The sequence below is a fragment of the Mytilus edulis genome, chromosome 3 (genome assembly GCF_963676685.1).
Source record: "Mytilus edulis chromosome 3, xbMytEdul2.2, whole genome shotgun sequence".
Lineage (NCBI taxonomy): Eukaryota > Metazoa > Mollusca > Bivalvia > Mytilida > Mytilidae > Mytilus > Mytilus edulis.
Window position 1 is genome coordinate 89,478,545 of NC_092346.1, and position 15,863 is coordinate 89,494,407.

The window sequence follows — 15,863 nt, forward strand, 5'->3', positions numbered from 1 at the left end:
TTTTAGGTTTTTAATTTTCAGTGTGTTTTTTTTTTCTTTTCGAAAAAAGGGTTTAAACATAGTTTTGACGAGAACGGCTTGCCATAGGTTTGAGCATGTCTGCATACACTATCAAATAAAGACAGGGGTGTTACATCGCAATATAATTAAGATGTAAAAGAGTTGGAAAGCGGGATTGACTCTTAAGATCTGCCGTAAAAACAACAACAATTAGCAAAAATAAAGAAGAAAAAAAAAACACAAATAAAGTGGTGATATAACAATAGAAGCAGTTATCGAAAGCCTACTCATAGTCGTATTTCAACTAAGCAGAAGACGTTATAATTGATGTGGTCAGCCTGATGATAATTCATTTATATAAATGAATCATGCACCCTCTGAATTTAGAATGAAACATATATAGTGACTTCAGTGATGTCTTAGTCTAGAAAGTAGAAAAAGGAATGTACATGTAAATGGAAGTAGATGATAAAACGGAAAAGAAAAGTTACACAACTATTACCATGATTACGTTTTGAAGATCCAAAGTTATAGAGATAATTTCAGTCTGCATCGCAAAAGGTAGATATTGCATTACCAGTTATTAATTAAACTAAAGTCTTTATTATTTCAATATTCTTATAGCCAATAGGAAAATAAAAGGTATAGTAGAGTGCGGACCGCTACAGATTAACTTAACTAAAGTTTAAATAAACATCATTTCACACATTTAATTTCCACCGACAAGTGTTTACGAACTATAATTATTGAAATATTTACATTTCCCCCCTCCCCCAAGATCACACATCCCAACTTTTCTTCACTCCTACCAAAAATGTGTCTTCACCTCCTCTGTATTTTATAATTAGTTTTTTATATTATAGTTTATGGTTGAGTTCGCGCAAGGTTTAAATTGACTTATAGCTGACCCACTATCCAGAAAAGCAATTTATACAATATACTGTATCTTAAAAAATAATCACAAAACTGTATCGCTTTTGTAAAATAAAACAATCCGGATTCCATATTTTTGTATATTTATACCTGTAATTAATGTATACAGATATGATCAAGGAAGTTATTTTGTTAGGAAAACACACATTTTAAAGGATATAACATGAGTAACAATGGGAGATAGTTGATTTCCATAATGACTAGGATTTCCATTTTTCTTTTAAAGTTGTGTATTACATACAAAACTTCCTTGTAATTATGTGAATTTTAAATTGTTCACCGGTGCCTTTATTAACGTAAGTAAATAGTTATACTCAATCAAATGTAATGAATTAATAGTGTTTATTTGTGAAAATGTTTTTTTCTCTCATTTTATAGTGACGAGGGACACTTTTAAAAGAAAACAATAATACAATGCTAACTGATTATTGGATAACCTTTCAATTTCTAAATAAATCAAAATACAATTGATTAACTTGAATTTTAGATTTATCGATTTCCAAATTTTGTTGCGTAACCAACCAGCGACAAATTTTTACCTGTGTCTACTCTTTTATTAGAGAGTATCTGTATGCAGTTTAGTGATGGAGCTGTTTGCTGTTATATTAGTGGTTGGTGTTTTACCAGATTTTATTGGTGGTACCTGCATCAGCAAAAATGACTCAGTCAAGGAAGGTATGGAATCACAGCACTATAAAGGGTAACATGTTTAAGGGGCCAGCTGAAGGACGCCTCCGGGTGCGGGAATGTCTCGCTACATTGAAGACCTGTTAGTGACCTTCTGCTGTTGTTTTTTCTATGGTCGGGTTGTTGTCTCTTTGACACATTCCCCATTTCCATTCTCAATTTTATTTTAATGAAAATTTTAATTCAAACCGATAGAAAACACAAAAAGTTACGATAGGGATGCTTTGAGGAAACAGAGATAGAAGTACTCATTTAGTCCAGTAACTTTTTTTTAAACAAAATTATTCAACCATCATTTGGTCTGTGCTGTGAACATATTATTCCTACACAGCTGAGATTTATGACTGGTTTTTGTTTTTTGTCTTCTTTGAATAGATAATTTGTTGTAATTTCCGAAATCAATGGTGACGGTACAAAGTATCTTGACTTTTAATTCATAATATATAATACTTGGTTCGTATTGTACTGAGATATTGCATATTCATAATTTGATGTCAATATTCTAACAGAACTGTTCAAGCGTTTTGTGGGTCTTTTTTGTTGTTGCGTAGTAAGAACCATTTTAAAGATGCGTTCGTTTGACAGCGTCACGTGTAAAAAGTCGCCTTGTGTAATCTGAACGATAAATCCAAAAGACCAATGTGAATACTACTCAGAAAGTAACAACAAATGTATATTACTGAACCCATGCAGTGATAAGAAACGAATGTTGCTCAGTATTAAAGCCAACCATTACCATACAAATGAAAAAGGGTATAGTTACCCCCCCCCCCCCCCAAAAAAAAGAAAGAAGAAAAAGAGGGAAAAAGTGTTAAAAGAAAATCAACGGTAGTTGCTGCTACCCGCTGAGATGGAAAGTTACTGTTGCGAGGTTATGGTTATTGGAATTCATCTTCGAGTTCATCAACTTATATAATGGACACTTTGTATATATTTTGGTAACACTATATACTATTGATATTTCGCTGATTTGTGAACCATGAGGTTCAAAGAATATTATGATGTATTCATAACATAAACATTTTAACGTCTTAAGAATTTTAAAGACTGCAGTTATTATTGACTTGAAAATTTTGTCTTGAAAAAAAATAATTAAGAAGGATATTGTAAACAAAACCAACACATTTGTCGGAAGTAAATATATTATGCTCTTTCAAAACTACATTGATGTATTCTCACTTAATCCGACCGTGGGGTTTTCTCGTTTCAATTGTTTCCCAAATTGCTACGTAGTTGTCGTTCATAGCCCAGGGAAAGACCATTTATCTCTAGAGGAGGAGGGAGAGATAGAGGGGGTATCGAGTTTCTGTAAAAGAAAAATTCTGAATTCCAACTTTGAAATCATAGGTTTTTTTATTAAGAAAAAGAAAAATATCTTGATTTAGAGTTAATTTGATATAAAATTTGGATTTTATTTTATCCTTGGGTGAAATAAAAATAAAAAAGTAATTATGAATGTAATAAAAAAAACCAACATACCCTCCTCAAATATATATTGTCGTTCACTTACTATACCGAAAAAAATTCAATTACAAACATTTTTGATTTTGTACCAATATCAAACAACGATACTTATCAATGAAAAGCATATTAATATTAGTTATGTACGTAAAGTAAAGTAGGCCGTGTTCACACCAAACACCGTGTACAGTAAACATGTTTATAATTAGTTTAGTGTAATGGACACTGGTTTCACATTAAATTTGTTCACATCTATAAACCTTGTTTAATTACCTGTACATAAGATTTGTTCACACTTGTAAACTCTATGTCATGTAAATGTTCAGTAGAACCGAATGGAAAGTTTTCGGACAACTTTTCTAGCAGTAAGGGAATAAGGAAACGACCGGACCATTTGACTTCAAATCGGGGGGAAAGGGGTGTGTGGGGCGGGGGGGGGGGGGGGGGAGGGGGAGGGGGAGGAGTGTCGATGGATAAAAAGAAAAAAAAAAGGTCCTACAGATGATACAAAAATATTCTAAACCAACAGTTTCCCCATACATTATCTTTTTATAAAGGTAAAAAATTTCGAATTCTAAAAAAGTCAAAATTTCGAATTCTGAAAAAGTAAAAATTTCAAGATTTTAGAAAGTCAAGATAAGAAAAGTAAAAATTTCGAGTTAAAGTCGAAATTTTAAGATTTAGAATGTCAAAATTTCGACTTTGAAAAAGAAAGTTCACTGCCAATTTTATTTTTCTATGTCCCTAATACGCTTCCGTACATTATAGTGTTAAATGTTGAAAAAAAAAAATTGATTACCAGCATCGAAAAAAAAAAACCGGAATAAAACGTTTGCGCGGCAAAATTTCTGGCTCAGATAAATTAACAAAATACCCCCCTTTTTTAAGTTTAGTGGTTGCTTCTTAATGAAAGCCATTTTGATGATTTGCAGCAGTTTAAAAATAATAAAGATGTCTCGATTAAGCATTAGAAAACGTAGGTTGTACCGGCGTGCTTACAGGCGAAGAATATATTTTTTTTATTCTCATAACACCGAGCCAATGCACTACATCGGTACAGAGATTGAAGGAGAAGAAGGAATGATATATTAGGGATCACTATATTCCTATCTTTTCTGTTTGTTTCAAATGGTATTTTTCTCCAAGGAGTATTTGGCAAAGGGAGGGGGTAATGTTTTTATTTTAGTTTTAAGGGTAATTTAACGGATCCGAGATACATGTACTAGACAAACAATACATTTACCTCACACTTTTTAAGTAATGCATTTATAGTGAATTGTTGTTTGAGTAAAGACCAGTGGCAAACATTTCTGTGCAAGTCAAGTCGATTCGGAAAGACCTTAATTTTTAAAGAATTATGTGTTCGGCAATGATTCTGCTTTGAGTCTTGATAAGGGCTTAATAAAGCTACGTTAAGTTTAAAAAAAAACCAAATAAATATATCAAGTTTAGACAAATATTTCTGTAAAGAACTTTATTAATAATTGTTATAAATATCAATTTTATTCAAAAATTGTTTCTTCCTTAAATATACACGGTGAAACTAATGTTTTAAATGGCTAGTTTTGTGTACACTTAATCTACACAAGGCCTACATCGAGTATCGACTGCATGTAGACAAAACATGTTTTACACTACATGTAAACATTGAATTTTATCAATGGGAACGTAATTTTGTTTAGTTTATGTGTGAGTTCCACTTACACAACACCGAGTTTAGGTCAATGTGAACACGGCCTAAGTTGTATAATAGTCGTTAGTTCGACAAGATATGTAAGTTCCCATGTAAAGTACAAGATAAAACAAAATTAACTCTATGATTATAACTTCATTCCAAATATTTGTTCAATTAACAGCCATAACTTGGAAACTTTCACACGAACATATGTTCGAAACAGAGCCCGTAGTTATCTAACTTTTTATTTTACAAATGCATTGGATTATAGGCAAGAAATATGGTTATTTATTTAGATTTAGTTCTACATAATTGAAGCATTATCGATTATTTTTTATTTTGTAGACTTCAAGATATTTGACGAAAATCAAATAGCAGATTTTGATTATGCCCAATTTAGTAAGTCAAAGACAATTGATTGCTGCGCACATAATGTCAGCAGGATACTATGGTATTTCTGGAACAAACAATATCCAGAATGGCGGCTATTTCCATGGCAACCATACTGCAGTATTTGTGATAACCGACCAAAATTAGAAGATAATAATCAGACATTAGTGCTAATGGAGACAGGAAATGGAGATTCTGGAATTTACAGATGCATAGCAATGTCTGAAAACAATAGCATAGCGGAACACAACACTACTATAGAAGTATTTTGTAAGTTTTTTGCATGCGAATATTATATCAAATATGATAAAGATAATCCTATAAAAACAGAAAAGAAAACACAACCTTTTTGAAATCTATACTGAGTCTGTTATAAGTCAGGAGTCTGTAATTCAGTGGTTATCGTTGGCTGCTGTCTGTAATATTTGATTTCTGTTTTTTTAGTTAGCGCCTTTATCCGGTCGTTAGTTTTGCTCATTATTGAATTTAGTGATGTGACCTCTAGTTATTTACGTTCTTTGGTCTTGGGCAATGGTTGTCTAATTAAAAATCATATCCTTAAATCATTTATATATTGTATTTTACAATTATTATCCTGACTTCATTTGGTTAAGTTGGAACACACAACTTGGTATTGATTCATTGAATTGTAGTGATGATGCCATTTCTAATATGCAATCCACGTTTGATCTTCGGTTTCAGCATCTCTTTAATATGTTAAAATAATTAATTGTCACACACCGAAGGCATGCTCGTACATATAAGACTTCAGCAATTTCATCCAAATTTAAGACCTCACTTTATCACTAACAGAAATAAATCTTTATCCCTATCATTTTTCAATCTTTCTAGAAAAGTATAAAGCGAACTTATTGTTCTAAACTAAAGGAACTTGAAGACCTTTAAAAGAATTTGGCTATTGTCGACATATTGGACATTTCTCAAGGTCAGGACCAATATAGGTGATAGCATTCTTCAACGAACTATTTAGATCTGAACTTGTAAAAGTTTTTAGTAATGAAAATCACATTTATAAAAATCTACGTCACTGCTAAATTTGCATATCAAACCAACAGAGAGAGTGCACACCATATAGGAGTCAATTAGTCGGATGGTAAAACAAATTCATTTAAGATTTGGTCTGACCTCTTCGCATTAAATGTACCAATAAAATAATCTTAATTTTCTATTTCAACTCCAGCTTGTACAGAAAGACAAACGCCACTATATATAGCCCCACAAGACAAGTATGCTAGTATTGGTGACACTGTTACATTTTCTTGTTCTGGAGATTTTGGTTGTACAATTGACAAATTCAGACAAGTGGAATGGTATGATGAGAACTATGATTTTATAAATAACTCCAGATACTCCAACAGTTATGCAGAAAAGTAAGTTGTTTTGATACTATTCATGTTTATTTTAAAGTTATAAATATGATTTGTTTTGGGAGAAATAAAATTAAACCCACTAAATTTTGAGAAACTTTCTGACTTTATATTTCTATCAATCTTTTCCGCTTTCAAATCAATTGTATTGTATGCGCTTTTTTATTCCTCAATTTGTAAAGGAAACCATGATTTTTTATATTAAGATTTATTTCATCATCAAATATTTATACTGTCTACAAGTCAATATTATGTTCTTTATCTCGAAGAAAAATGTTTTTTGGTTATAAAATTGTTTCTTTTTCTGTTTCTCGGTAGTCATAGGGATATATTCGACCTAAGCTTGCAAACGTCATCAAAGTATGATTTCTTGTACTTACATGCTGTATTTGATACCTTTTTTTCCAGATACGGCAAAACATACGTTGAAGCCAAACTTACTATTACAGACACTCGGGAGAGCGATTTTAACAAAACATTCATCTGTCTTGTATCATCCACTTCTGATTATCAGTATTTTGAAGTTCATATTTTCAAGAAACGTAAGTATCAAATTGTTTTGTTCTTCTAACATCCTTGAATCCGTTCGGCTCAGAATTTGTTTATTGATAAAGATTTGTTTGGAAGAAATAATTATGTCGTTGGCTGGGCTGTAACTGCTTATAGAATAAATCTCTCATTTTCATACTAAACAACTATAATCCCCACTTGATTAATGGTAATTACGGAGCCCCGTTATTAAATTGAACACACAATATATCAATATTGAGCGCACACTATTATTGTATAATGATAAATTAAAAGCAATGTATTTGATTCGTGCGAACATGTTTTTTTTCATATTGAACACACTAAATATATATGTGTTTTCTGTATCGTCCCCGTATGGGACCACGAAGAAGTGTGTTCATAAAACTGGTCGTAAAACTTGTGCTTAATACTTTTGTTTGTGTACATTTGTTCTCTTGTTATAATTACATAATTCCTTTCATCTACAATTTGTTATATATAAACATCCGATGCAAAACGTTTAGTAATGCTAATGAAACAGAGAACAAAACTAGTAATACCAGCACACTTGGTACAATTAAAAACCTGATAATAAATTGTTCAAATAAGGCCTTCGAAAACAGTGGAATAAATTACTTTTGGAGTGTCAAGAACTCGTTGGAAGTACTTGATAAATTGCATGCTTATATTGGTGATTTTGAATCTGTTCAAAGTTTTGATTTTTCTACCCTGTATACCATATTGCCTCACATTCTCATTAAGAAAAAATTCACACACCTAATTAAATGGGCATTCAAAAAATCAGAATGTGAATATATATGTTCAAACTCTTTTAGGTCATTTTTTAGTAGCAATAAACAAAAAAACTATGTTAATTGGACATGCTTTGATACTATATATGCCCTTGAATTTTTACTAGATTACATTTTTGTTCGCTTTGGGGATTCCGTATATCGTCAGATTATCGGATTTCCAATGGGGACTAACTGTGCACCACTTATTGCGGACCTGTTTTTGTATTGTTATGAGTTACAATTTATGACAAAAATAAGCAAAGACCCAACGAAACAACATCTGATAAACAAATTTAATAATACTTTTAGATATTTGGATGATATTTTGGCTCTCAATAATGACGACTTAAGTATGTATATTAATGAAATTTATCCTGTTGAACTTACTTTAAATAAAGCTAATACTAACAATGACCACTGCCCTTTTCTCGATCTTGATATCTATATCACTAATGGAAAGCTGAATACTAAAATTTATGATAAAAGGGATGATTTTTCATTTCCTATCGTTAATTATCCGTTTTTAGATGGTGACGTTCTCTTGTCACCATCTTACGTTGTTTATATATCTCAACTTGTACGATTCACTCGTGTATATAACAATGTTTTAGATTTTAACGAGAGAAATTTATGTTTTACTGAAAAATAATTACTACAGGGGTTTCGATATCACAGACTAGTCAAAACATTTACTAAATTTTATCATCGGTATAAAGAAATCATTCGTAAATATAGCTCAACATGCAGACTTCTAATACGTTCAGGTATTTCATATCCAATTTTTTATGAAAATATTCTTTAGAAAGCACAAAGGTGTCAGTATTCACCTCAGAAACTTACAAAACCTTTGAATAGACTTATTAAGAAGGGATATAATTACGATACTGTTGTCAAGTCATTAAAGATTGCATATTTTGGCGTTAATATTGAGTCACTGATAAGGTCTTTGCATTGGAACTAAACACATTTATTCTAAAAACAGTTTTGGCATGACACGGGTTATGTTCTTCTCATATATGTTATGATGGTATGATACTAAACCCCTAACGGGAAGGATTGTGCCTGATGTTCATATGATGAAATCATAATCTTTCAGTCAGTTTAATTGAAGTCTGGAGCTGGCATGTCAGTTAACTGCTAGTAGTCTGTTGTTATTTATGTATTATTGTCATTTTGTTTATTTTCTTTGGTTACATCTTCTGACATCAGACTCGGACTTCTCTTGAACTGAATTTTAATGTGCATATTGTTATGAGTATACTTTTCTACATTGGTTAAAGGTATAGGGGGAGGGTTGAGATCTCACGAACATGTTTAACCCCGCCGCATTTTTGCGCCTGTCCCAAGTTAGGAGCCTCTGGCCTTTGTTAGTCTTGTATTATTTTAATTTTAGTTTCTTGTGTACAATTTGGTACGGAGTTTATTATCACTGGACTAGTATATATTTGTTTAGGGGCCAGCTGAAGGACGCCTCCGGGTGCGGGAATTTCTCGCTACATTGAAGACCTGTTGGTGACCCTTTGCTGTTGTTTTTTATTTGGTCGGTTGTTGTCTCTTTGACACATCCCCCATTTCCATTCTCAATTTTATAGTACTAAACATAAAAAGGGAAACTTAAAGAAACCCGAAAATAAATCTTTCCAGCATTTTTCTAGCAGCCAGCCTAATTTACTTTTCAAACATTAGATACTTTGCTGGTCAATCCTGGTCAATCCAAACAGTTTTTCAGTTACAGAAATTCGAGCCCCACAGTTTTCTATATCAATTTAGATACGAGGTTTTGAGGATATTCATTTTGGAATAAAACTTTCATTTATGATTGTTGAAAAAAGCTTAAGACATCTACACAGCAGACAACTTACAAATGTATATAGAATTATCAAAATAAAATTATCTACACACTATATATAGATCTCACAATTGCCCTAATTGTACAAAAAGCAATGAATAAATTAAAATGCCAATTTTTTTACAACAATTGAGAGTTCTTCCCTTTTAGTAATGTGAAAAATATGTTAACATAGGCGTATAATGCATTGAAAAGCGTTAAAACACACATTTAACCCTTATAGTATGATAAAAACACTTCATTTGCTATATATAAACCCATCAAAGATACCAGGATTAAATTTTACATTTACGCGTTTCGTCTCCAAAAAACTCATCAGTGGCGATCAAATCCAAAAAAGTTAAAAATTGGGACATTATCTTGATTTTTGACCTAGTGATTAATTTCAAGATAATTGGTCAACTATGTAATAATAAAAGACCCCATGGATCTAGGACTTGAAGTTAAAGCTAATTTGGTCTTTGAAGAATCTGCTAACAGGGGTTACGATCCATAAACAATGGTCAAATATCTTCGGTCAAAACATAACAAAGTTGCGCCTTAATGCAACAACAAAAGACTTCTGTAAGTATATTGGTTTTTAGATATCCCATTAAAAGTGGTAAGGTCAAGGGCAAAAATAAACAGCTTAAAACACATAATTTGCTATCTGGGACATGACCTTGACCTTGTGACATTTGTCAAGATCATTAGCCCACAGTGTCATTGCAAAATATCCAATTGGTCGAGGAAATTTAGTTGAATAGTAAAAGATAATTTGGTCTTTTTAGAAACCGTAAACGGGAGTTTTGGCCCTGACGCCAAGGTCAAATCTATTCGGTAAAAAAAACCCTAGCTGTATTTTTGTTTTTGGAATTTTGGGTCCTTAATGCTCTTCAACTTTGTACTTGTTTGGCTTTACAACTTTTTTTTATCCCAGCGTCACCGATGAGTCGTATGTAGACGAAACGTGCAATTGGCGTATTAAATTATAATCCTGGTACCATTGATAACTATTTGATTCAAATGTAACGAAAACCCAGGTTTTGATCTTGAACACAAATCACCCTTCGTTTTTTTTCTACCTCTAACTGTTATGGTGTTCATTCCAAGGTTTTAAGGATTTGGGCAGATTAATCTGACTAAGAGGGTGAGTTCCGAATAGGAATTTGTGACACCGGTACAAATTGTGATCCTGAAAGCAATAGTTCTTACTGTAAATGCTGCTAACGTCGCCAAAAAGTGGCGGAAAAAGAATAATAATAAAAGAAGAAGTAAAGTAAAAGAAAAGACCTTAATTATAGTAATACTTAGTTAAGTATATATTAAGTTAATGATTTAGAAATGTCTTTATTTCATACAGGAACAATTGTTACAATCACAAATACTACAACTACAAAAAAGATGCACATACCAGCTGGTGTTATAGTTGCCGTAATTGCCTCAGGAATAGTCATGGTGATTGTTCTTCTTCTTCTTTTGTTTCGTCCGAGAGTAATGTTGTTTATACTATCTCGCATACCATATGGTCATCTCACTGATAAAGGTAGGTTAAGTAGAAAATAAAAACATATCATTTGGTCACCTCGCTGGTAACGGTTAGTTAACTAGAATTTAAAGCATATCATGGGGTTACCTCGATGGGAAAGGTTAGTTTAATAGACAATATACCATATATAATTTGGTCACATCACTGTTAAAGGTTAGTCTAGTAGACAATAGACCATATTAAATGGTCATCTCACTGTTAAAGGTTAGTTTAGTAGACAATATAACATATACTGTGGTCATCTCACTGATAAAGGTTAGTTTAGTAGACAAAGAACATATAATATGGTCATCTCACTGTAAAGGTTAGTTTAGTAGACAGTAGAACATATAACATGGTCACCTCACTGTTAAAGGTTAGTTTAGTAGACAATAGAACATATCATGTGGTCACCTCACTATTAAAGGTTAGTTTAGTAGACAGTAGAACATATAATATGGTCACCTCACTATTAAAGGTTAGTTTAGTGACAAGTGAACATATAATGTGGTCACTTTGCTGATAAGAAAGAAGAAAATATTACATATCATTACGTCACAACGCTGATAAAGATTGGTAAAATAGAAAATGTTACCAACATTCCATGTGGACTTCGCTGATAAGGTCAGTCAAGTTGAAAATTTTACATATCATGTGGTCATCGATCTTGATGATAAAGATTAGTTGAGAAGATACTCGCATTTATATGCAAACTATGCTGATAAAGCAGGTCCCACCAAAGAACACATGTTAGACTGGTGGTGTATGATGTACATCAAGTGTTCTTACATTTCCTGTAGATTCCCATATATCTACATCATTTTTTAAGTGAATTTATGAAAGTGAGATATAAGCCAATGATACAGCAACTCGACGACAAAAATAATCAAATATCTATTGATCAATGAACAGCCTTCAATAATTGTCCAACATATAAGTCTTAGTTAGTAATGATGAGACTTCATGAAACTTGGAGTGTTGTTTTGGATTTTTTCATCGGCTGCAGTATTCCACCAACAGATTAAGCCACCTATGTTATTGTATTTTTCGTTGTTGTTTATCTTAGTTTATATGTTTGCTTACTTTCAGAGGAGTCAGCGTTGATGTTTTATGTGGTATGTTGTGCTTTCCAGTATTTTTGTTGATTCCTATAAAAAAAAAAATCTTTAATATTTTTCAATACTTTTACAGACAAGTTTAACATCGATACAATTAAAACATTAGTAACGTATGCAGTTATGCTACATATTATATCTTTTCTATTAATGCTATTAAAAAGTTGAAAGGTTTGGTTGGCTTGCTTGCGTTGTTAGTATAAATGTTAGCTCAAGCAATTAATAGATTTGCGGGGCTTCAGCTTGTTCAGCAACTGGTTTAAAGTACTTAAGATAGTTGAAATCGACACCAAGGAAACGAAAATGGGCGTTGTTTTTTTTAATAAGTCATTCATGTAATTCACATTACCACTTTTAAATTATGAAAATATTTATGAATCAGATCTCTGTTCATTTTTTTTTATGAAAATAGTTGTCTTACTCCCAATCTTAACACAATTCCCAATTCTTATTTACAGGGAGTAAACATTACCATGCCTTGATATTACACGAAGACGAATATGAAGATAGAAAACTAGCAGAACAAATAAAGACTAGACTAAAAAAGGATACGTATTCTGTTAAAATGTCTTCTCATGTTTTAGGAGGTCAAGGTAGGCATAATGATAAAAAAGAAAATGGCGACAGGAATTCCGAACTTTTAAATTGATATTTTCTGCTTTTCACATTTTCTATTCCTGTCACATGGTATTTGGAGTGCCATCAAATACTATGTCAGACTATATGTTATGTCTTCTCAATGACTGTTAGTTTGAATCATATTCTGCCGATTTTGCGATGTATGTGGTTTTGTTAAACGAATGACAAAGCAGAAATAAATGTTCAAGTACACAGGACAATATTTCACTGAAAACATATAAATTGTTAATCTATCAATATATATTTGTTTTACAGATGTTTTAGGAGCCCTTGGTGATTTCAGTCAGAACAGTGCCAGTTTGATAATTATTTATCCAACAAAAGCTTGTAGTGAAATATTTCCTACAGAAATTTCTTCTGTACAATACAAATTCAAACCAGGTCTGATTACAGTCATAAAACAGAGAGGAATTGAAAATCGTGTACAAGCTCTGGAAGACAGAGGCCTAAAGAAGATAACTTGGCCGGATAAAGGGGTTTTCTCGCTTTTCGAGGAGACAAATTTCTATAGTAAACTTAAACTAAGAATGCCGAGAAGGAGTTCACGAAACACAAAATGTTGCACATGTTGTAGGTCAAACACGTCAGCTTATAGTGAACACATTTCAGAACAAAGTTATTCGACTAAATTCTAATTTAAAAGATAATTCATATCACGACTTACTTCCTTGCAGCACAAGGTGGTTACCCTAGTATTTCTTTTACTAAAGGGATACAACTTATTTGGAATCCATCCTTACAACTGAAAGGATGTTGATATTGTTGTTTCTTTTGTAAGCATGATTGAAGTTCAAAATGTGTGAAAATAATATAGGCAACTATTAATAACATATCAAATTTTCAAATATAATTGTGAAAACTGCTGATTTATGTTATTTGATTGAGAAGGTTCGTTTTTTTCTATCATGATTGACACAGGAAATATTTGTATTGTTATTTTTGAAATAATTAAATATATATTTTTATAATGGTTGATATTCTCAAAAAATAGTACATAGAATAGAGAAAATAACAGTTCATATATATAACATATTTCTTTTACATTTGTAAAAATAAATCACACTTTCAAAGCCTCGTTCTTTTAACCAGGAAAACATACTTTTACAAATAAGTAGCGCATAAATGTTCACATTCTCCCAGTTCAACAACATTACAAGATGTCAACAGTGATTAGATTTAATAATATGAAATCGTAGACAATTAGGAAAATGTTTAAATATATGTCATCTTTTGTAACAGTTTGGATTAACTCAATTTTCAGAGAATGAAAAACACAAAAAGCATTAAAAAAGATTTTTAGTTAAATAACTGAAGCAAAATTATATGCAAAATCCTACTAAAAAATGTGGCATCATCAACCATATGTAGCTTGACCATAAAGCTAAAAGGAAGATAAAAGAAAAAACAACTAATAAACCCATCTATTGCATTCTTAGTAAAATATGCCACTGGACGTTACACAAGCAATAAGTCAACCAATCATTCATTCAATATAAATAAAGTCAAAAGTACTGTAATATACCGGTGTTCAAAAGACATACATCGATTGAGAGAAAACAAATCCGTGCTACAAACAATGTCGGGAAGGTCACAATACCATAATTTAAAGATTTAGTAAACGTTTGTTTTTTAAATTCTAGCATGTTATTTTGCATTATATTTTGTACTGAAAAGTCAATACAGAAATATCGCATATATCATGTATATGAATTCCAATGAGACAACTCTCCACAAAAGACCAAGTGACTCAGAAATCAATCCTATTTAAAACACAAACGTTTAAACAAATTATACGAAACAGATATTTATAAATAAACTCATCTTAAATACCAGGATTAAATTTTCTTTTTACATCAGACGAGCGTTTCATCTACACAAGACTCAACATTGACGCCCCAATAAAAATGTTTTAAAAGATCAAATGAATTATAAAGTTGAAGAGGATTATGAACACTTATAATCCATGTCAACGCAACTTATTCTCTTAGAGGACTTTTAGAACTTGTTTTAATTTCATATAATCAACTTGTGTAAAGTTCATAGTTTCATTGTTTATATTATATCTTCGTTCATGCAGTTGTTTATTTTTGTGTTATGTTTCGTTCCGTATTCTACAGAAGTCATAGATTAAAAAGACTTATTTATTAGAAAAAGTATGTATAACGGATTGTTTAATTCAGTTATTTAACCACGTGTTCTTATTGATGATGTTTGGCTATCTTTACGAATGTTTTACCGTTATTGAATATCTATTTCACAGATGATCAAGTATACATTCCTTTGGCCACTTTCTGAAGCCAAAATACCACCCCTTTTCTCCCGTTTATGTAATAATTTAATACCCAGTAACATTGGATTTTGATACCTTTAATTGAATTTTAAATTCCACTTGAGGATCAAAAACAGCTTATCGTTTTAGAGCAAATAAGTGTAATTAAGTTTATTAAAGGATTCGTGTTGCTCAGTATTTGATTTCAAGAACTTCTTTCCTAATCTTAATTTTAGAGCAAAAAATTTCAAGCAATCGTTAGATCGATACTAATATAGTACAAAGGTGTAGATTAAAAATTACACCACTCCAGGCCCTTTTGTTTTCCACGTAATTAATGTCGCCAATAATTAGGAAGTTCCGGGTCGAGTCCGACACCGATACCAATAGTATAATCACCTGTTACCTATTACCTTACTTGTACGTTCCTCATCTGACAGGCGCACCACCAAACGGTGTATTCAGGATTAATATGCTATATAAACGGGTCATAATCACAGGGTTGACACTACTAAATTGTCAAATTGTTACCTATTGTAGTATTATAATACGTAAGACTTTCTAAGATAACAATACGAATACTAAAAATCTGGACTAAAATAAGATTCAATTTGTTAGCGGGCATGACGTAAAACAGCGAATCAAA

General features: G+C 31.7%; 2 protein-coding genes across 2 annotated transcripts in view; one reads left to right on the forward strand and one right to left on the reverse strand.

Moving 5' to 3' along the window:
• LOC139514647 (uncharacterized) overlaps positions 1-15,863 on the reverse strand; it is a 369,289-nt gene that overhangs the window by 346,656 nt on the left and 6,770 nt on the right. The gene's annotated exons all lie outside the window — the stretch shown is intronic.
• Positions 1,047-13,916, forward strand: LOC139514638 (uncharacterized). The gene is made up of 8 exons (XM_071304090.1): positions 1,047-1,229; positions 1,494-1,608; positions 5,102-5,416; positions 6,348-6,537; positions 6,943-7,076; positions 11,030-11,212; positions 12,768-12,902; positions 13,204-13,916. The coding sequence occupies exons 2-8, from the start codon at positions 1,518-1,520 to the stop codon at positions 13,581-13,583; spliced, it is 1,428 nt and encodes a 475-aa protein (XP_071160191.1). The 5' UTR covers positions 1,047-1,229; positions 1,494-1,517; the 3' UTR covers positions 13,584-13,916.